Raw genomic sequence first — 22148 nt, 5'->3', positions numbered from 1 at the left:
TTCAGCCCTATACAGTTACAATCATCAACAAGATTATCAGTTGGAAGGTAGAGAGATAATGCGAAAAGAGTGATATGTTGTGTTTCTTCTTCAGTCACACCCATTGGTGGCAGCAGAGAAGATTCCACAACACATTGAAAAAGAAATGAAAGAGAAATATGTGACCCGCTCTATCGAAATCAGTCGGAAGTCGCAACGGCTCATTTCAAAATAAACGTGGATTTGCGTAAAAAAAAAAAAAAAAGTTTTTCGGGGGTTCGGGTGTTTTGTTTGATTTGAAATAAACAAAGTGTTGGCTTTAAGAATATGAAACTTTTATTTCCAAAATCACACGATAAATACATTTTTGAAGCTTGTAAAGGGAAGATGACGTCTCTCCCTGGCCACTCTGCTGTTCCGCAGCGCCGCCCCCCCTCCCTCCGGCTGGAATTATGAATGTAAGGCGTATAGTAATCATAGATAACACGGCAGGGTCCGTTAGTTTGTTTTCATCTGATTTCAAATAAATAAAGTCTTGGCTTTCAGAATATTAAACTTGTTTGGCAAATTCAGATGATAAATAGAACTTTGAAGCTTGTAACGGCATAATTACAAGCGGAGAACGGAGTAACTTGACGTCACAGCAGGCATAACAACAGTTACGAGAGTGTTTTCTCCAGGAAACAAACACAATACACGCAAAATTACACAAACACACACGCGAGCTTCCCCCAGACCAGTAATCCAAACAAAAATATCTTCCCTCCGTAGTATTTTGATCATTTACTCCGCTAATAATCAATCAGATCGATGGATTCCAGAGAGGAGGAAACTTTGAAGGCCTTTTTCTCAAAATGATGAGTCATTATATAATGTGACATACATTAAGTACAAAAACAATCCTGATATCATTAGAAAGCTAGGAATCTCCTCTTTCCAACAGTGTATACAACTCAAAATGTGTCTTCGGGTCAATGCGACTGATTTCGATGGAGCAGGTCACATATGGCGTTTTGTTTTTTGTTGACTTGAAATCTGTGTCTCTACAGTAGGGGAGTCCAAACTTTTTTCACGAGGGCCACAAACAGAAAAATATACGAAGGGCTGGGCCACTCGCTAGAAGTGAGGTATATTGCCTCATAAGTTCAATTATAAGTTGGCAAAATCAATTAAATGTAGGTAAATTATGCTCTAAAATGACTTTAGTTTGGACACCCCTGCTCTACAGTGAGCTCCCTACTGATGTCTCATTCCTGCGGTCACCATTAACCTCTTAAACATACTGTATGTGAGGGTAGAAACATGAAATATGCACTCATGGCATTTAAGCTGCCTAATGTGTTACTGCGCAAAAAACATCAACACACCTTGAGTTGCGTGGAGTCCTGCTCCGACTCCTGCCCCTCCAGGTTTTTGTTGTCCCCCGCGGACTGACCAGGGCCAGACAAGCTCTGCTCTGAACAATACACATATTGACCGGGGTACCTGAAACAAAAACAGGAAAATCGAGTATTAACACAATGCAAAGTTATTTCAATCATCAAAAAGAGGAAAAGGAACCTAAAATGAGACGGTAAACAATCAAGTACAAACAGTACAAGTAGGTCTAAAAACAATGAAAGAATATCATAATTAAAGGCTTGCATCAACCTGTTGCCATTTCCACATCATTGTTTACAACGACGATTAGGAGATCATCAGCACAATATATTTTAATAATTGGGTGATTATGACTTAAAAGAGGCTGTACTACATCACATCCTCCGCAGCGAGAACACTTCCTTCCCTAGGGGGGAGCACAACTGAAACAAGCGTTGTTGGCAAAGGGAAAGAAAATACTGTGAGTGCAGTAGAGCAAAAGAGGCTGAATCGGCACAAGGAAAAGCAGAGATTCACAAAAGAGACGGAGACAAACCCAAAGGACTGACAGTAAAATGAGTTCTACAAGGAGAGTCAGAGATAAAGAAAAAGGCAGACCGTGGTATTCCACTCATGTCGTTTTTTGTTTTTTTTAAGTTGCTTAAGGCAAACTGCAGAATTTTTAGAACCAGTCATCTCTTCTTCGTCTCTTCCCCCAAGCTTATCTCAACAGACCAATCTGTGTGTGCCACGAGTTTCATTTCAACTTCTTTTGCACAGTTTTACTGTCCACTTAACTATGCTTGAATACTAAATACTGTGCAGAATAGTAGCAGAACAACATTGCTCTTTACCTGCTGTGAGCTCAGGGCCAACAGGGCTGACACAGAGAGAGGCTAACATGCTAATCTACAATCAGCCAGACAATGGGGCTACTGTAGAAGCATGAGCATATTGTCAATACAGGACTTATGATGTGATATGCACGTTATAACAATGGGCCTGAGGAGAGTGCAATAGAAACAGAACTGAAATGAAAAAGAGGCCAGTTGGTGTCCTTATCAGCAGAGTTGAAATTAAGTGAAGAAAATAGAAAGTAGAAAGTGTAGGTCTGTCCTGACATGTTACCTATGCTATGACGCAAACAGGATTATCCCAAACCTCAGCAACCTACATTATTTTAACTTTAATGACACGATCAGTAAACTGTTAGAGCCATTAGGCTAATCCGTCAATCATCGATTAGGTTAAACGCAGAAGCTTCGAACAAAGACCTTTTCACACACCGAGTTAGGCAAGCACTTCTAAAACTGGACACCCAACACATTAACAGATCAAATACCTCGGTAACACCCATTATAGGGAACCAGAGGCACTGGCATGAGCATCATATATTTGTTTAAACCTGAAGGAAAGTAATCCATGCGGTAAGGCTAATGCAAAAATGAAACTCGGTGCATGACAACACTTTGCGTCAGAGACAAGAGGCACAAAGAAGCAGCGCTCGGATGCAAACACCATGTGATTCTGAAACAGGAGCAGGTCAAATATCAATGTCAGGGGAGAGCGGGACACATGGACAGTCATGTTAGCGCCCTGTCAGCCTGGCTGTCAGGAGGAGAGATGAGCAATGAGCTCACAATCACACAGAGACAACCATCTGTGCACGTCGGAGTCCTGCCACTCACAGCACCTCTCCATCCGTATGACATCCAGATGAGACTTCATTTGTCAGAGGATCTTATTCAAAGTGTGCTCTGTACCTTATCAGATACTCTCCTAAGTGGACATGTGTGGCGGGATAGGAATTCATTTATCAAATGTGGATAGAGGATCAAACCACTCAGCTGTCTATGTCGTATTTTATTTCTTGCAAGAAAGTTCAGTCCGTCTTACAGAGAGCATACAGTCTGCAGAGTGAAAGACGAAGAACAGAGTTTGGGTTGCATATTTAAACACAGAGAGGAGAAAGGAGGGGTAAAGCTTGGTGATAACAACGGAGAATGCTGGAAGTTAGGGAGGCCATATCAGGAAGCTATCAGTTCACCTGAGTTGAAGGTCATACTGTTGGTGCACAGAGTGTAACTAACACATCTTCTTAATAAGGAATGTTCCCAAGCTTAGCTAAGAAGTGGGAGAAGTAGTAAATATAGATAAACATTAGCAAATAAGAATCACACAATGATTTTCTTAAAGTAAGTAAGTGAGTATAATGTTTTTCTATTACAACATGCCATTTACCAAATTAATTAGACAAGCGATTTGACCAATGACTGAAAAACCACATCTTTTGGCTATGATGTGGTCAAGATGACAAAATGGAGGAGTTGATGTATCTTTCCATGATGGATGTATCTTTGTGTGAATGTTTTAAATGGCGTCTCTTTTGAGGGACAGCTGACTCTGACAGCAGGACGTGACATTTGGCGTTGTTGTTTTGGATCCCTGCTGATGAACCTCGTGCGCCTGCTCCTGTACGAGTTAGCACCACACATGTACTTTCCCAAAATGGTCTGGGAAGGGGAAGGAAACCTAAGAGCAGAGTACTGTACAGATACTATGCAATAGATATGCACAGGAGGCTAATATAGGCTCCTGGCTAAACTTAGATCCAGAGCTTCAAACTATGTTGTGTTGCTGTTCCTCAACTTCCCTTCACACCCAACAACATGGCCCACATCTTTTACTGAAGACAACTATTATGAAACAGGCTATTAAAAAAGGAAATGATAGTCAAATACAAGGACACAATGCAAGCGTTAAAGTCTGGTATACCTTGTTGCCTTTGGTAGTAAAAAAACATGTCAAAGCAATAATGTTTTGGAGTCTGTGAAAATGTAAGTTTTTCATTTAGTAACTCAGTAACTGACAGTCGACTATCAGAGTAGAACTACAATAACAGATAAAGCCCTAACTACTGTTAATGGTTGTTGTTTTTTTTTACTAGTAAGAGCCCCTCTTTGCCCCCAACAGGCAAAATAATGTCACAACACACAGAGTTTACAACGAAGTGGCTGCAGCTGACTTTTCTTTTTAAATCTATTTTTGTTCCCCACAAGACCCTATATGCAAGCTTTCATCACTCTTTGTTCAATCCTTTGTGTCTGTAAGGTACTCCCAGGATATCTTGTGTGGATCTCTGTTGAATGTTTGCATGATCCGTTACCTCAAAGCCTTCCAAACATCACTACTGGCGTCTTTACCGAAGATGCCACAAAGTCTTAGAATTGCTTTACATATTTTCCTCACTCTCACCATGTCTGGTATGCTTTGAATATGTTGATAAGTGACAATATGCTTATTTCATATCAAGGCCTCTTTGTTCCTGAATATTCTCTGAAACAAGTATTTGATGTTCCATAGTCTAGTTTCAGAAAAACACATTAATTTATCAGCAAATAATTCATGAAATTCTCAAAATGTTGTAATATATGTTCCTTAAAATGTGCATTTAGAGTTGCTGTCAGTACCCAATACGACCTTTGTTTATTTCCCCAAACTTATCTTGTTATAAAAATAACTTCAAGTCAACATTAGTGTAAACACACCTAGATAACAAACAGTTCAAATACCAGAGTGCAGGTTTAACTAAGCCTGTCACAGAGTAAACAATCCTGTATAAACTTCCGTGATGATGCAAATACTCCCGATTTCTGCAAAGTGACTCATTGATCCAATGTTTACCAGAAAGCTGCCACGTCAGAGTGTTTACATCAAATACAGAGATTAGAACAAGTTGTGAAATTCAGGAACATTTACTGAGCTTCGTGTAGATCAGAGCTCAAACTGTGAAACAAGTGTCAATAACGCATGTCCCACCCCTACTCAGCAACATCTCCATGAATGAATAGAAACACCCGAGTGTTGACATTCCGAGGTTAGCAGAATTAAGCGAGAAAAAAAGGTGAAGGGGCTGCTTTGCTTGCAGTGACCTACTTTTGTTTTAAATCTAATGCAACAGTGGAAAGGGAAAGTATGATCACCAAATGCAGAGATCACTGAAAACAACTACATGTTTAAGTGTGGTGGGCTCGACAGTAACGGTTGCCAGGTTACCACTTCTTGGTCTTTGGTTGCCATCAGTGGCAACCAGTTTTTAACATAAAGAAATAAGGACAGCAAAATGTGCACCCCAAAATAGATAAATGTTAATTATTTGTTGCATTAAGAGTGATATTTAATTATTGTTGTGACCAGTCGGAACCTGATACTGATGAATGATGTTGCACGTGCATTGGTGTGATTACGGAGCCAGAAAGCGATGCATGTTTACTCCATGGATGTATAATAAGAACTGGATACAGCGTGGGAGGCGGGGCCTCATTCATTCCTATGAGAGTTGCTCAATGGCGCATGATGACAAAATGGCCCAACTTTTGAGAGAGCGAAACGTCACAGTCAGATTACCCGGCATGCCTGAGAAGTACCTGTATGTGCACTCATAGAGCATGCGCAACTTTAACCACGCCGCCCAAAAGGCTCGTTCACATTAAGCACGTGAATGTGCGTACACGTAACAGCACCGCGCGTTCATGACAGCATGGTACTGGATTTATATTAACGAGGCGGCAGTTAGCAGCTAGCAGCTAGCTAGTAAATTATGCTAAGTTACACATCAATCGTTATGTACTTTTATATTACGCTGACATCAGGATCTAGTGATATCCAAGCAACAGAGCTTCATTTAGCATGATACTTGTGTGGGTTGTACATGAAACCACTTGGTAATATATACAAATGTATATGTTGAAGCCTGTTATGATCAATTGTGAGTTAAAACGTTATCTAAAAAGTAAAGCTGATGATGGATTACTGTGGTGGACTTAAAATAACAATAGCCTATTTCTTTTTGAAATGTGATGGAGTAAAAGGATAGTAACTGTGATTATTCATGTTAAGTAGCTCACAAGTAACTAAAACAATTGCAAGTGCAATAAGAAGCTACAGGAACGTTAATCTACGTCGGTAATATTAACTTTATTTAATATAACATTTACGGTACAACATTTACATCATACAGCCCATGTAGTATAATATTTTACAAATGATGAATTACAGCAAACATGTGCAATATATCCATTATTACAGCTCCGTGGGCTGGCAGTAAGGCGATATGGTCCGTTGTTATTGTGCATCCATGGGTAAAGAGAAACTCATGTAGTACTGAACACGTAACATGAACGTGCCGGGCGGCGCGGTCCCGTGGGTTAGATGCGCGTTCATAATGCCGAGAAAAATAAATCTCAGAATAACGTTATTAGCACATTTTTACAACTTGAGGAACGAATGTTTTTAATAAGGGCTATACAAACGTTCATACTGGGTAGTTTATTTAGTTTGAAAAAAATTATCCAACGAGTTACAGACCACTCTTTCCCAATGTAAGTCAATGGGAAAAAGTGTTTCCGGGCCCAGCAACCTAAAGGAAGTGTAGTACCGCCGTTTGACCAGCACGAATATTCTCATCAGACTCCGGCGCACTTCCTGGGGGCTTGGTTTACTCGCATGCGCCGTGTGTTTGTTTTACAAAAAATGGCGACGCAAATTAAGTTGTTTGACTGTGGGGTAAAAAGTTCAGCCAAACCGTCAACATCTCAAACGAATGTTCAAAGTGATTCAACTGATAAAGCGCAACTGATAAAGTCTTGGGAGGCAAAACATTCTGCTCCGTTGTGCATTCACTTCCGGTAAAAGTTCCTTCAAAATAAGAGTCCCGATCTTATTACTACCAAAATAAAAGTACAAAACGAAACTTTACCATAAGAAAATATTGGCATACAAATATAATCACTTCTATAAAAAGGTAACACATGTTAAATATAGTTAGACATATAAAAAGGTAATTTACAGCATTAATAATTAATATCTAATTCTTAACTATGAATGGTTTTAATTTATTTAACATTATAAATGTATTAGTCTGGCCAATCCAAGACTTCAATGCTGAAGGGCCAATAGATCTATGGTGGGGGTCAGCACAAAGGTCAAGAAAACCCAAATTTGAAAGGGAGACAACGGATGACCAATAAATTAGTGACTTGCTTAATTCATTTGTGAGGGATCTGTGAAGAACAGGACAACAGCTGCACTACTGGTATTTAGTATACCAGCAATTGAGGGTGGACAAGTTTACTACCACTTAGGTTTCAAATAATTGTGTTAATTACTTATTGTAAAGCATTTGAACATTCTTTTGTGTCCCATTTTCATTATTAAGTTGATTTATAACTGTATAGTATCTTAATTATTTAAAATATAAAGGTGACTAAAAATGGCAACCATATTTTCAGTTTTGGCAACCAAAAGCTGATGCCTGGTTGCCAGCCTGGCAACCACTTTTAAAAGTTAGCGTTAAGCCCTGTGTCTACTGTAGGATACATGCCACATCTGGGGTTAATGCCAAGCTAACGACGGAAGAGCCTGAGGCAAGACTAATGAGTCAGCAGCCTTTCTATACACTCTTCCTCATTATCCTCGTTTCCTGTCCCACTTCTGAAGCACCTAGGGGTTCTAAAAAGTCTTTAATTCCTTTCTCTGGCTACAAAACGGCTCACTCGCTTTGTAAAATGAATACAAGCGCTGAAGAGGAAAAAAAACAACCTAGATTACAGTTACTGTTAAAGTAGAGCCAGCAATGTTGCATTTTGTGAAACATCATGAATTGATAGCTGGGTTTATGGGGTATAACCTAAACAATTAGGTCAGTTTCAGGTTCAATGTGATTAGGAGGCAACCAGTCAGGTATGGGGGAAATGGACAACCAAGTGAACGACGAGGCGACAACCAAGGATCAACACATTTAGTAAGGCTCCTGTTAGCCAACCACTACAGAGGTATGTTATAGTCAGGGACACTGTTACAACCTTGGCCATAACTTTTGAAAACGGTTTTATACTTTGTGTGCCATCAAACTGACTTTAGTTGCACAATAACACAGCTAAAGCAAAACAGCTTTTCACGGATGCACACAGACAGCTAGTTGTCTGGCTAATACATTGTCTCCGCTGGTTCCGAACTGCCAAATCCTCTGATATTTCCTGTTTGCTTAAGTACCATTCAGAACCAATAGACATGGTATAAACTGCACTGTACCAACAGACTGTGTGGACACAGAGCGGAAAAACCTGCAGAGACAACAGGCTTCGGATAGATTTATCTGCCAGCAGCGATCAAACGTTATCACCAGAGCTCTGCATGGCATGCAAACCATGCTCTGATCTCTTCTCAGGCACGGTGTTCGCCTGGTGACATTTTCAGAGGTGTCAAAGAGGACTGTGTGTGAATTTGTGCTCCCTTTAACCTTGGTGGGTGCTGCTCCTTCTCTCCTCATCACCATGTATTCTTCACATTGACTCTTCACCGGTTCATTGGTTTAGAGCCTGATAGATTTGACACTGATCGTTCTAATAGCATGACACAGCAACATACAAAGTATATATAAACTGGGCCTGGGAAGATTAGTTGCTGCTGTCCCCTGTCTTGGCCTAATTCTTAGACCAGCTTCTCACACACACTCGGTGCCTTTAACTAAACGACACCATGTGATGGACATTAAGTCCTTACCCACGTTAATTGGCTTTAATTAAAGAAAATATCTTTATCATTGTGTCAACTGCTGCGACAAAACAGAGGGGGAAAAAAAAAAGTGTCAGATGAAAAATTACTAGTGGTTTTATGTTTGAATGATCTTGATTATGAACTTGAGTGTCTTTCATCTTTCCAAAAGGCAGTCTTGTGATGTTTTTCACACAAGTTCAGTTTAATCTTAATAATATTAAGATTAAACTGAACTTTGGGTATATTAAATATACAATGTGTGGTGCTGTGAGCTGGGTTAGTAATGTGAAAGAGGATGATGATGACCTGAGTTAGATAAGGTTTTCATATAAACGGATCTGTCAAATCACATGCCTAGTCAGTTCGAACAGGGCAGCCAGAAATGCACGCTAGCTTTCAAACTGCAAAATGTGATTGGACGCAGAAGGAAATAGTATATTTGCATAGTTGGTTTGAAATATAATGTATTTATTGGGACATTTTTTTCCTGGCATACTAAAATATATATTGCATTATGGGAATTGGAATGCAGGGTCCAGTGGGCAGAGGTGGATGGTTGGGCAGTGAGGTGTGCCAGGGCTCACAAGAAAAAGTAGGCCAGTGCATCAGACAGCCAGACGAAAACATGTCGTCACAGTTAAGAGGAAAAATGGGGGCAGAGCCTAAAAGCCCAGTCTTTGAGGACTGAGCGTGTTTGTATGCATGTTTGCGCATGCGTTCTAATTTTCCTTCGCATCGTAGCGTGGAAAAATGTAGAGCAGCAGTTTGTTGTAAAGCCTTCTGATCCTCCATAACCCTCTGGTGCATCCTCTACTGGGTCAAGACAGAGTGGCTGGACTGGTAATAGCTTTCTAACATGTATACACACACACGTGTTTTTAAAGGCTAGACATTCCGGAGGTTTAGCTCAGTTATCCAAAGGCTTTGCAATTCACTTTGGTTATTTTTTACTGTCAGGAAATACAGTTTTTAAAATATTGTTTCCTCAAATGTTCTCCATTTACTCCACACAAAGACTAAAGTGTGGGTCTCTGCTTTCCCCGTACTCCTCTTCCTATGTAAACGTGCAAATCCAGCTTGGGGCATGACATGATATTTCTATGAAAACAATGAGGGCTCTGACATCTGCCTGAAACTAGGACCGTCGGACTCAAAGCACAGATTCAGAAATGAACAGTCAATGCCAGATGTTTTGCCGACTGCTTCAAATTCTTGATACTTTTTGTACATCTGATCCTTTTCCTCATCCTTTTGCTGAAAATATTTTGGACCGCAGAAGATTTGGGAACAGACCATCAGCCAATCTTCAGAAAAACATTTATCCTACAGTTATTTATCAGTAATAAAAAGGTAAATGCATCCTTATGTACATATATACTCAAGCACAGTGCCATGCCCTCTAGCTGTTGGAATACAATGCTAACCAATCATTACCAAAGAGAAGCTTGTTTTAAGAGACTTCACTTAAGGAATTTCCATCAACAAACAGCAGGGTCAAGGGAAGTATCAATATAGGTAGCGAATGGTTATCTTACGGAGCAGGAAATCAGTCTCAACTGTCAAACTATGGGATGTTTTCTATGGTTCATCCTGTAGCCTTAAAGTAAAATCATCTTTCTTTTCAATCTCTATTTCCTCTAGAATTTAGAAGAGTTATAGTTATATCCTCACGTGGTAGGAGTTCCCCATGCAAGTGAAAAGCGATAAACATCAATGCTAAGAACTGAAAAGCTGTGGAAATATAACCAATGTCATGCTTTTTGAACCTCAAGTCCATTGCAATTCTCTCTCTTTCCCTGCCTTGTGTGCTTCGGAAGGAAAATAACAACATTTGTCGCAACAAGATGGAACTGCTACCTTCGCGACCCGACCACGGATAAGCGGGAGAAGATGGATGGAAGATATATTTTACTGGAGCCTTCAACTCAAAGATACGTAAACACATTTACAAACAGCCTGCAGCTGCATCTGCCAAGACATCAAAGCCACTGCCGCTGTCAGAGACGTGGAGAACCAACAGAACTGGAAAACCCTCCACCTGGCCTGAAGTCACCACGCGACAACATGTTGCATTCTCCATGACTTATGTTAACGACAAACATTTGTTACCAGAAAGGTAAAGTGTGATCAGGCATGTTTCAAGTAAGGAACTCAGGTCAATGTTATTCAATACCATACTTAACTCTAACCCTTTTCAATGTGAATGAAAGTTGTCAGGTCATAAAACAAATGATCTGTTGATCTTTACGAGCCAGACTCCATAGTCTCAAAATGGCAAACCCATCACTGCTAAAAATAAATAGAAAAAAAGAGACAGTAAATGAAAACTTTGTTAAAAGTTTACCATAACACTTTGATTTAAATAAAAAGAGATGATTACATCCATGATAAAGAATAAGCTCCCAAAGCTTAAAATATGTTACAATGTTCTAGCAAAGTAAAAGCAAAGAGCACTTCATAGATAACTTGATTGGTCGCTTCCTTATTATTCCTGTAAAAAAGCCATGCCAAATGAACGCTCTGGCACGTGCCCAGTAGTTCCTGGCAGAGTAACACCAATTCATTCTGTTAACTCATGAAGCCAGATAGTTACGGTCTGTTATCTTATATAATGAAAGGCCACTAACTTGTCTCATGCAAGCTTGTTTACCTCGTTGATCTATAAGGATCCTTCTTTGGCTCTATTGGCCCTGTGACGGAAGCAAATCCTTCAGGAGCTTTTTTTAAAAGGATGTAGTGTGAGTGAACAGACACACCTCTATTTGGAAGAGTGACTGTAGCACCAAGTAGGCCAAGTCACCTGGTTAGGGAAAGACTGCTGCTACTGTCGGGTCACGTTCACCTAACATGCTGACATTGAGGACATTTTCCTCCAAAAATATAACTGAATAGAACCCTGTGTTGTCCACTAAATCACTGATGCAACAATTTAGAGAACATCCTTTAAACCTCACCAAGCACAGTCAGGTAGATACAACATTATGTATAACTGTTAAGGTCTGGATGAAACTGAGGCTGAGACTTGACCGGCAGAAAGGATTTGAATACACCGTGAATAAACTGTCTCGCAAATGCAAATAAGTGTTTGGTCAATTCTTGGAGCAAACCGATAGTTGTGACTCCTCTAAAGCTGTTGGCATGCCTCTGCGTATTGTTTTGTGTTTAATGAGTCAAATAAAGTATACAACCAACTAATGAGCATTGTGTTATTTTCTAGATTAAGGACTCTTGGCCAGTGATTAGCATAAACAGTCTAATTACAAAACAATGCATCAAAGCAATAGATGAAATGTAAATAACATCTTAAATCAAACCGGTACACCAAGTTTTAAAGGTCCCATGTCATGCTTTTCCGGTTATTACCCGTCCCCATGTGTTATGAAGGTTTTTCTGCATGTAAACGGTCTGCAAAGTCACAAACCCTCAAAGTACACCCTGTAGCGAGTACAACTCGAACACAGAAAAGACCTGTCTATGCTGCCCCTGAACGCCTCGTTGGAGATTTCTCTTTTTCTTCCTGGGTACAGTGACGTGCCCATACCCAAATGGACCAATCCGCGGAGCCGTTAAGTCCGTGGATTGATCCAAATTGACCAATCCGCGGACTTCCTCACACACACACACTCAATCTTTTCTCAGCTGCAGCTCCGCCGATTTCTCCTCCCTGAGACGGCGGGGCGAGGCTGTGAGTCGGTGTGCACACAAACTCCCAGCCAGGCTGCGGGTGTGTGTGTGTTCGGGCTGGGTTTCGCTGTCTCACAGACGGCCACTGGACTCATAGGGAGGGGGGGGGGGGCAGGAGCTCCAACAAGCCGTTTAGGACAGAGAGTGAATACACATACAGAGATGCTGTATGAGAAACCAATGCGATTTTGGAAAATTGCACAATATAAATCTATTTTAGTAGACCTCAACAATGGAATTATGATCAGTAGAAATGGCCATGACATGGGACCTTTAAATACAAAAACAATTAAGTGATACAATTAAGTCATTCTATCATCTTGACCCTAAAGGAATTCAGGTGGAAACACTGTATTCACCAGCAGTAAAATAGACAAACCTAAGTTCCCTACAGTGGCAGTATGGAGGCTGTGAAGCGTCACAGAAGCTCCAGTCAGACGGGATCAAAGAGGCTTGGGAGTCAGACATCAGGAACATCGGCCGAGGACAATGGGACTGAAGGACGCAGTCATGTGATATAATGTCATTTGATAGGAAAAGCCACTTTTGACAGTGTGGGTTAGCATGGGGGGGGTCTGGATAAAACAATACATGCGTGCTCAGTCAGTATGTTTGCATGGTCCGACACAGCAGGAGAACCAAAGCTCATCAAACATTCACTTTAGTACACAGTGTTCTAAGTGCTGCAGCATAGCGAAACATGTACTATACATTCACTAATGCAAACAGTGGCGCCCTAATGAGCAAGGACACTTTTCTCCTTCCTTTTTAAAAACACTGGTAACAGAGAGTTAGTTATATGAACAGTACATTATTACTGATACACTAGCACCTAAACATTTAGCAAGTCTGAAACAATGAGCCTACTACCCAGCATATTGACAACTTAAATATAATGTCCAATACAAATCTCATTATTTTGGCTAGTGAAATAAAATAATTTGATCTTGTAGCCGGTGATTTGAGAAAAGTAGATTTGATGGTATTGGTATGCCTTTATATGCAAACTCAAGTGAAAACATGCTATTATTAGAGTTAGAACACAATGTTCTTTTGTTCTGTGCGTCAACTACAGACAGGGTATCTTTCTGTACATTGCCCTCAGCCAGACAGTAAAAGGCATACGGTACTTTCTGAAAAACTCGTCTTTCAACAGAGAAATAGAGAGATAAAGACCACCACACGATACATGCATGACAGGCAGGCTGGTCGGTAGCTGTATGAGGTAAACAGTAAAGAGCAGACAGACAGAGAGGGGGAGGGGAGGAATGGAAAGCAGGGCAATTTTGAGAAGGGAAGAAAACGGCCTCTTTCTAGGAAAGCAGGAGATACTTAAACAACTCCCGATTTAAGTGGTATAGAATCCAGCATTAAGGAATATCTTGAAATGCATTTAAACAACTTGAGCTAGAACTTTTTAAGCTTTTACTAGTTTTAGATGCCCATTTAAACACCTGGTAAACAACTTGCACTGCTATTTGCAGAGAACATTTGTTACGTGTATGAGCACAACAGTTTCCAACCAAAAATAAGTTCCAAACTGAATGCCCAGTCGCCAAATATTTAATCCAATTAACTTCTTTCAGATGCAAACGCACACAATAACCCTGCTGTGTGTTTTGACGCAGCTTTTCACCCTTAAGACCTTACAGTCTCCACCCTCAGTATACTTTTCACCTACACAGTAAACAGTGGTATTCTTTCTACTGACTGAAAGAGCCTCTGGCTACTGGCCTGTTTTCAACTCTCAGTGTAGGCCTGCCTGTTCCTGGAAAAACATTATGTGAGCCGCAGGATACTCCATTCCGCTCCCGAAAGATAAAGACAAACCTTAATGTGTCTTTTTGCAAAATGGTACCGTTAAGGAGCTCATCGCAGAGAACAGCAACAATTAACATCATCTCTGTACTATTAACAAACCTACAAGATCGTAATGAAAGTTAGTGACATAAAACCCACATGCAAACATGTTGTTGATATCAGTGAAGAGCACTTTTCAAGGTTAACGAGATTTACCTTGGTACATCCACTTCAAACTAGCATACTGAAGGATTTTCTGAGTTGTGCAAGTAAAAAACAAGATGGAGAAACAACTGAATATTATTTACAGCAGATTGTTGGTTTTGTATTTAAGACATAAATCTTCAATCAGAATTTGGTCAACTGTTACAACAAAGCAGATTTCTGTTGTTGGTCTGTTATCTAGCTGTTCCTGAGCTTGTTGCAGCTCATTTAAACTATGTTGTAAACTTCATTGTGACTGGAGTTTGATTAGTACACATCCCATAAATCATATGACTACAAGCATCCTCTGTTTTTATTATTTGGGTTTCTTTCTTTCATTTCAATCTGGATTTGACATTGTGGTGACGGCCCAGCCTGCCCTCCACTAAGTGTTCGCCGTGATGAACTCATCCCACCTGGATCCATATCAGGTGTTGGCTCACTGACACTTCACATTTGACATGTTATACAAATCCGCCAGCGTAATGCAGAGAGAGCCATGCAGCTGGGAGCGAGCGCAGTGTGATCTGCAGCTTCCACGCCCAGTGGGCAGGAACAATGGTGGGCTCTGGAGTGCCAGTCCGGCTCAGTCTCCTCATATAAAACCAGAGCTGCCAGGCTTTAGGGCTGAACTCGGCTACAACAACAGAACCGTGGACTCACTTACTGAGCCTCCAGTTTCTAAGCCAACTTTAAAGAAAAGGGAAGGTTTATGTCACCTCATGTCCAGCCACAGATTTACAAGGTGGAGCTAGTGTACCCACTGCCTGCTAATTATATCCCGTCTCCAATTGACTGAAGTTGTTTTAACTTGAGGATTTTGTTGCAAGCCAAATAGTATAGACTTATTTATTATGATTTTGATGAATCAATGTATTTGGATGGGCTGCACAATTTGGAAAATATAATATAGTTTAGATTATTTTGGCTGATATCGTGATATTAATTGCGCTGTTGGGGCGATTGATCGTTTTCGCATCTTTATTTAAATGATTTTTAAAGAGGATCTGTAGGAAACAAATTGGTTTTATGTCGTCTGTAGTAAACTATTTGGAGGGCGGGATATTTCCACCACTCCACAAAACTTCATTCAAAAAGGGATTTTAACTAAATCAATTAAATAACAAGCCTGAGCCAAGCAAATATTTGATAACAATGTTCTGCTTACTCTGAAAAGCAAACGGAGAGTGAATAAACTTAAAGAATGGATAACAAAGAGCTATGTCTTGGAATAAAATACATGCGCCTGGTTTTTCTTGCTCAAGAGAATGATTGTTATTTTTGACAAATGTCATGTTTGACAAATGTTATGTTTGTCCTAACGGATAACCCTCGTCACTCGTTTGCTTTAGAAACGATTTTTTGCAAGTTAATCAATGCTTTAATTTACAATGTTGAAAAGGAGTACTTTAGATGCAATTCAGATGAGTTCAGATATGCTACATCTTTGCTCAGAAGGTTTGTCAAGAAAGGCTAAGGACAGACACCAATCAGAGAACATCTTAGTAACAAACAGCATAGACTCCGAGCTATTCACTGCATCAATTAACCCCATTGTTAATTGACTTATTTTACATGAGATCATTTCAACTGCAAGAGAAAGCAATGAGTTTGTAAAACACACATTGGGTCCAACTTGAACATGCATGTCTTATCTGTATTCTGTTTGTCCACATGCACACGACTGGCATAGCGTGACAGACTGTAGAGTATGTAGAGGCGTATGAATAAGTTATAATCAAAGAAGTTTATACATCTGCAACTCATTAAAGATTAACACCAACAACGTTCTTCAGACTACATAAATGACGGCAATGTAGGGCTGCTCAATGAATCGTATTTTAATCGCAATTATGGCTTGCAACGATTACGAAAACAACGTAATCGAAATAAAACGATTATCTTTTTATTACTTTTTTTTTTTTTTTTTTTTTTTTTTAAATTGGTTTTTCAGTTGAATTATATTTAAAGTTCAGGGTAATCAACTGGTCAAAACATAGTGTTCACTTTTATTTTCTCCAATAAATTGATATTTTCAAAGTAAATGGAAAATCGTTTTTTCATAATCGCGATATCAATTATTGACCAAAATAATCGAGATTATGATTTTTGCCATAATCGAGCAGCCCTACGGCAATGTATCTCAATACCCTTAGGTTGGGTTGGATCACTGTTTTGACCAACCGACCATGACTCAACATTTGGTCAGAATATACAAAACATGCCATTCAAATGGGTGAAATGGGGTAAAACTAGGAAAATACAAGAAGTATGCATCTTCAGAAACTCAAGAATACTCCCTAGATCAGAATGCACTCACAAGGAACCCAGTAGGACAATACAGCAAAGAAGAAGTGGCCTCGTGAAGACGGGGAGAGAAAAAACACACACGTGCTGCACATCACAGTAGCCATACAGTAACAAAAGATAATAAAGTTACAACAAGGCAACGGGTTATAAGCTTCAGAAGAGGGCTTTAGTAAGCAACATTGCCGGTAACCAATGCAGCCTTTGTTACCTTCCATTTCACCTTCAAGTTCTAACCCCCCTCGTCTTTCATGGCATGAACAGCCACAAACACAGAGCCTTCTCTCTTTCTGTCAGTTTTCTATGTAACCAGTACAGGTGCTGGGGGTGTCTACTGGGAGGGAAATACAAGTAGGATTATCCGTGATCAGTGACAACAGTCTCCACGGTCACTTGCACACATGGGCAACGCAAGGCGGATCTACTTATGCAACAAGTGCCCCAAAAAAGGGAACTTTTACAATGTGGTCAGCACATAGTTCTTTTAACAAGAGGGATTTTAAGCTATAACCTTACTTTTTTAGTACACGGTTCAGATGGAGAGAGAAGTGTTGTTCAACATCTGCCTACACACACAACGTCAAGGGTGTGAGTGACTGTGTTTGTGTAGGGAAGAGGAATATATCTGAAGCTATATTTGAAAAACTCCATTAGCCGGCTAAATCATTGTTGGACATATTTGTTGTGTGCTGGAAAACCTCATTGCTCAAGAGCTGGAGCTGTGAGTTAGGAAATCCTGATCTAGTGACAAAGGGAATGTGAAAGCCCCTATAGAGCGCCTCATCCTATAGATGACCTAGGAAAGGAAACAGGTTAGGCAAGATAAACCCTATGGTGTTCTGTTCCTGGGATGCTGGTCAAACAGACATCACAAACAAGCAAAACACACAGCAGTACCTGAGAGCAACTTTAACCGCCTCTGTGCAATTACATTATGGATTAATAAACAGCGCAACAACTTAATGAAACAATAATCACATTTAACAGCACTGGTTGGACAACTTAATTTGAACTGCACAATCTCAAGACAATTGTAATGCTTTGCTAATTTTGTTTTACTTATTAGAATATTACACAACATCCCCAGTTAGACACTTGGCTAGGAAGTTGTCTCATGAGTGTTAACACATCGGTTAATACCAAGTCACTTTAAATGGCTGTGACACTAATACGCCGAGAAGATACGGGGACAGAATGGGATTATGACAGGACTCGAGCTATTTCTCTTGAGCATGCTCCTGTACAAAAGCATTGATCAAAATCAAACTGTTCAGGAAATAAAATGTAATTGAAGTCAATGGCAATAATTTAGTCAAAACATGTTGGTTGTCAACTTATTGATACAATCCGTGTGTCTTTTTCAGACCTCAAACATACCTTGGAGTCTGTTAAATATAAGCAAATAGTCATTGAGTTATATTCTTACTTGACTAATTGCCCTATCCTTGAAGAGCACCTGATCATTTACATCAACACCACATTTTTGACACAGTACAGCAGCCGCACACAATTTGATCTTGTTTATTGTTTGCCTCTTGGGTAGTATACACCAGAAAGAATAAGAAGAAAGATGGAAACTGTTTCAAAGAAATTCCCAAAATGTGTTACTCCAGCCACAAATGCACAAACACCATACTCAGCTGAAGTCTAGGCACTAAAGTTAAAGTCTACATGGGGAGAAAATATGTATGTGGTGAGCTATCATTACTGACAATTAAAATGGCTAGAAATATGCACCCTCACACAAACTCCCAAGTTCACAAGCACACTTTCTCCAGTGTTGCTGATGTCAACAGCCTAAACTAGCATACCCTAAGCTTATTAAGACCCGACAGTTGCTGACTGTGGCGGCATGACACACACAGGATATGTTCTGCTGTGCATATCTGACACTACAGCTGAAAGATCTCTAGATGAGCAGATACATCAGTCTCACAGTGATAAACAGAGAACAAGACTTCACGCAACAGCCTTTTACGACCAGCCTCCCGATAGAGAGCCCCTTTCTGCCTAAAGAGACTGCTGCCTTGGTAACCTTTGGATTACAGAAAGGAGTGCATTCCCTGTTTCTACTGGGATGTGTGAGAGCTGGCACAGAGGAGTGAGAAGCCGACAGCAGCACGCTAAAAAGGGTTTGCATTACTAATGAAGTCTGTGCGTGTGGTTGCATGGTCATTAGTTGGTGGGAAAGTGAAAAAGTGCACCAAGGTGTAAGCAGGCAAGCACCAAGGTGTAAGCAGGCAAACACCTGATATGCAATCAAATAAAGCTGTTCCAAGGGATGATGTCTCATTTGTCCATTTAAGTTTGAGTTCAATTATCCTTTGGACACATCCTTTGGCGGGAGAGCAAAACTTTGTTCTGACGTAACTGTGTTTTTTATTTTCTCTACAAAATCTGCTTGATCTCTTTCGGAAATAATCGTATCTTGGTCTGGGATTTGGAGTATTTAACATTGTCTGACTCAGTGAGCTAGTATTTTTCCTGTTTATCTTTTGTTATGCTCAATAAAACATGAGAATTAAAATATGTTTGAGGATACGATCATTACCGTTTAGTCTCCCAAAAAACTAAATCATCTCATTGTCAGTAAAAGTGACAGTGAGTGGTCATCATAAAGAAATGACCAGTAGAGAAAGACACAACAGGCAGCAGGCCACGTTGCTGCCCCCGAGTCGATCTTGTTAAAGGTGGCATGTTGGCGGACCAGGTAATCCTATTATTCTAAACCCTGAATATTGTTACCTGCGCCATGAGTCTGAGATTTAAAAAAGTCGTGACACAGTTCATCTACCAGATGTCACATCTTACTGCAGGTACAGTTAAGAGGAAGTACACACATAATGCAACTTATTTACATTGTAGAAAGCAACAATGGATATGTTAAATCTGTTGATTTTTAAGTAATAATGTTACACTGAGGTTTTCACCATACTGTTGAGTCTTGTTTTGGATCCTGTAATGTGTGACATTCATTGGTTAATTGAAAGAAACGTGTTTAATACCACTCATTTCTTTTTAAAACGTTCATTAATAATAACAAATATTTGGATTTGTTTTCACAAATGATGATAAATGCTTGTTTTCTTATTCATACAATAATATATTAAATAATTCTATTTTCAACTAGGTGTCGTAGACTGGCTAACCAATCTTTTAACATCATTTTAGCCTCGTCTTGCTGATGATTTGAAACCATTTTCCAGATAATTACCTCGAGTAAAACATTACTAATTGAGGAACAATTCAAGGTTGAAAGCATAAACTGCAGGGAAATAACTTTTTTTTTATTTGAACTGATGTGAAAAAATGGAGCCTTGTTCCTTTTACATATTGTTGGTCAACAATAACGTTACCAGCCTTCAGATAAGTAACGCTTTCTATCAAAGCCCATGTTCAGTGGTTCGGGTTAGCTAGCCATGTTGCTATTCCACAGCTGGCTAGTTAGCCTACTTAAACCCATTTGAAACAACACACATAAACCAGTCATGTCAAGCACCGACAAAACCCATGCAAAGGTTAAAAGGCAACTGTCCATCACAGCCACCCTGTAACTAGCTGAGTGTTAGCTGTGTAGCAGAGGAGACTCATGCCCCTCAACATTGATGACTGAATCATATTATGCGGCAAAACACTCGTTCAGAGCGACGTGACGGACAGGAATATAATCACAAAACATGGTTCAATTGTTGATACAACTGTCATGTCATAACTAATGTCAATGTCGATGTCGGACTTAGCTTACCAGCACAGGAGAGCTACAATGAGGCACACCAACAAAACGCGCAGCCTCTTCATTATCTTCCCGCGGGGACCAACATCCTCGCTCTTTGAGGTTTTGTCTTATCTCACTCTTCTACACAATAAACCAAAGACAAGCTGTTTTTGTTGGCTGGGGCCCTGTGTTAATTAGAAAGGCGTAAACGACTGTCTTCTGTGGCTAAAACGCTCACGAGATGTATGCTAATTGTCATTGTGCGGACCAGTTGTCCGCTTCTTTTTCAGCTTGCGACTGCTGTAAATGGGTCGCTGTTCGTCGGTAAATTCAACCCCTGCTCCACGTCCGACCAATCAAATCAGAGCTCAGCATGTGTCAACCAATCACAGAGCACGTAGCAACATCGTGGTTTCAACAACACACCCCCTGGACTGATGAGTAAGAAGTAAGTGAGTGACTGTTCTGTGGAGCCGGACGCGTCACCGATATCTTGATAAGCAAATCATATTTTTCAGTTATTGCTCAATCTTCTGATGTCAAACTTTGCAATAAGTGACTAATGCTGATACCTGTGTTGTTTGTAAGGGCAATGTATATGCAACTAGTCCAAATCACTTGATGAGGTATGTGCGGAGGAATCTGTACACTGTGTACTTTTTGCCTCATAGCCTTAAAAACGTCATATTGTACATACATACCTCAAAACATCCTGAAAGGGATTACAAAATATATATAGCCATTTGTTATTAGAGCTCAACCCTCACTGAAATAAATCTTAACATTATTGTTCAATCTGTATTGTGTATTTCTCATATAAACATGTATCAGTATATGTTAACCTTCTAGTTTTCAGTTTCAGTGTTGTTGTTTTTATGTTGACCATATCCACGTGCCATTCAGGTGAAGAGTGGAAAGAGGGATATTTTTTAAAGTTCAACAAAAATATTATTCGCCCCTCCATTCTTCGAAATAACCCCTCCTCCATTTCCCATATGTCTCCCACAACATGATTTGCATTGGAGAAATGTCATAATATGTGGATAATATAGATAAACATGAGTACCGTTTTTGTTTACTAATGTACAAATTCTCCATGTCCAGTATCACAGATGTACCAGATGTATGTTGATGCTGATGTTTTTTTGGTATACTTAATTTAAAAATGTTTATCAAAATGTAATCACACATTTATATTTAAAGCCAATCCTCTAACTTTTTAAAATGTATTACTTGCAAACTGTAGCTAAAACATAGGATCTAATTTATGTTATTTTACTCATAGACTGTATATATAAGGATTTTACTCCATCGTTTTATCAACTTACCCCACATGGCATAGATAAACTACGTATCCCAGAGTGCAACTTGAGAAGAGCCCTAAACATCTGCCTGCAATTTTGTTGTTGTATCTAATTTAGATCTAGTGATGACAAATAATCTAATCCAAAGTAAACCCAATAAAACAGAATGAATCCGTTGTTGTTTGAAGTAAAACTAAATATATGTTTTTTGTTTTGATCAGGCAGGGTCCTTAGCGTTG

The 22148-nt window shown here is 39.8% G+C and overlaps 1 protein-coding gene across 4 annotated transcripts in view; it reads right to left on the bottom strand.

Annotated features, from left to right (window-relative positions):
- suco (SUN domain containing ossification factor) overlaps positions 1 to 20918 on the bottom strand; it is a 44317-nt gene extending 23399 nt beyond the window's left edge. For all 4 annotated transcript variants that reach the window (XM_034229765.1, XM_034229766.1, XM_034229767.1 and 1 more), the window contains exons 1-2: positions 20636 to 20918; positions 1347 to 1464 (exon numbers count right to left, since the gene is read on the bottom strand). In XM_034229765.1, coding sequence (XP_034085656.1) covers positions 1347 to 1464; positions 20636 to 20688 — 171 coding nt within the window. In that variant the 5' untranslated portion in view covers positions 20689 to 20918. The remainder of the gene's footprint in view (positions 1 to 1346; positions 1465 to 20635) is intronic.
- Between the last annotated feature and the right edge of the window lie 1230 nt (positions 20919 to 22148).

The sequence above is a fragment of the Gymnodraco acuticeps genome, unplaced genomic scaffold (assembly GCF_902827175.1).
Source record: "Gymnodraco acuticeps unplaced genomic scaffold, fGymAcu1.1, whole genome shotgun sequence".
NCBI lineage: Eukaryota > Metazoa > Chordata > Actinopteri > Perciformes > Bathydraconidae > Gymnodraco > Gymnodraco acuticeps.
This window is presented reverse-complemented; position numbering and strand designations above follow the sequence as displayed.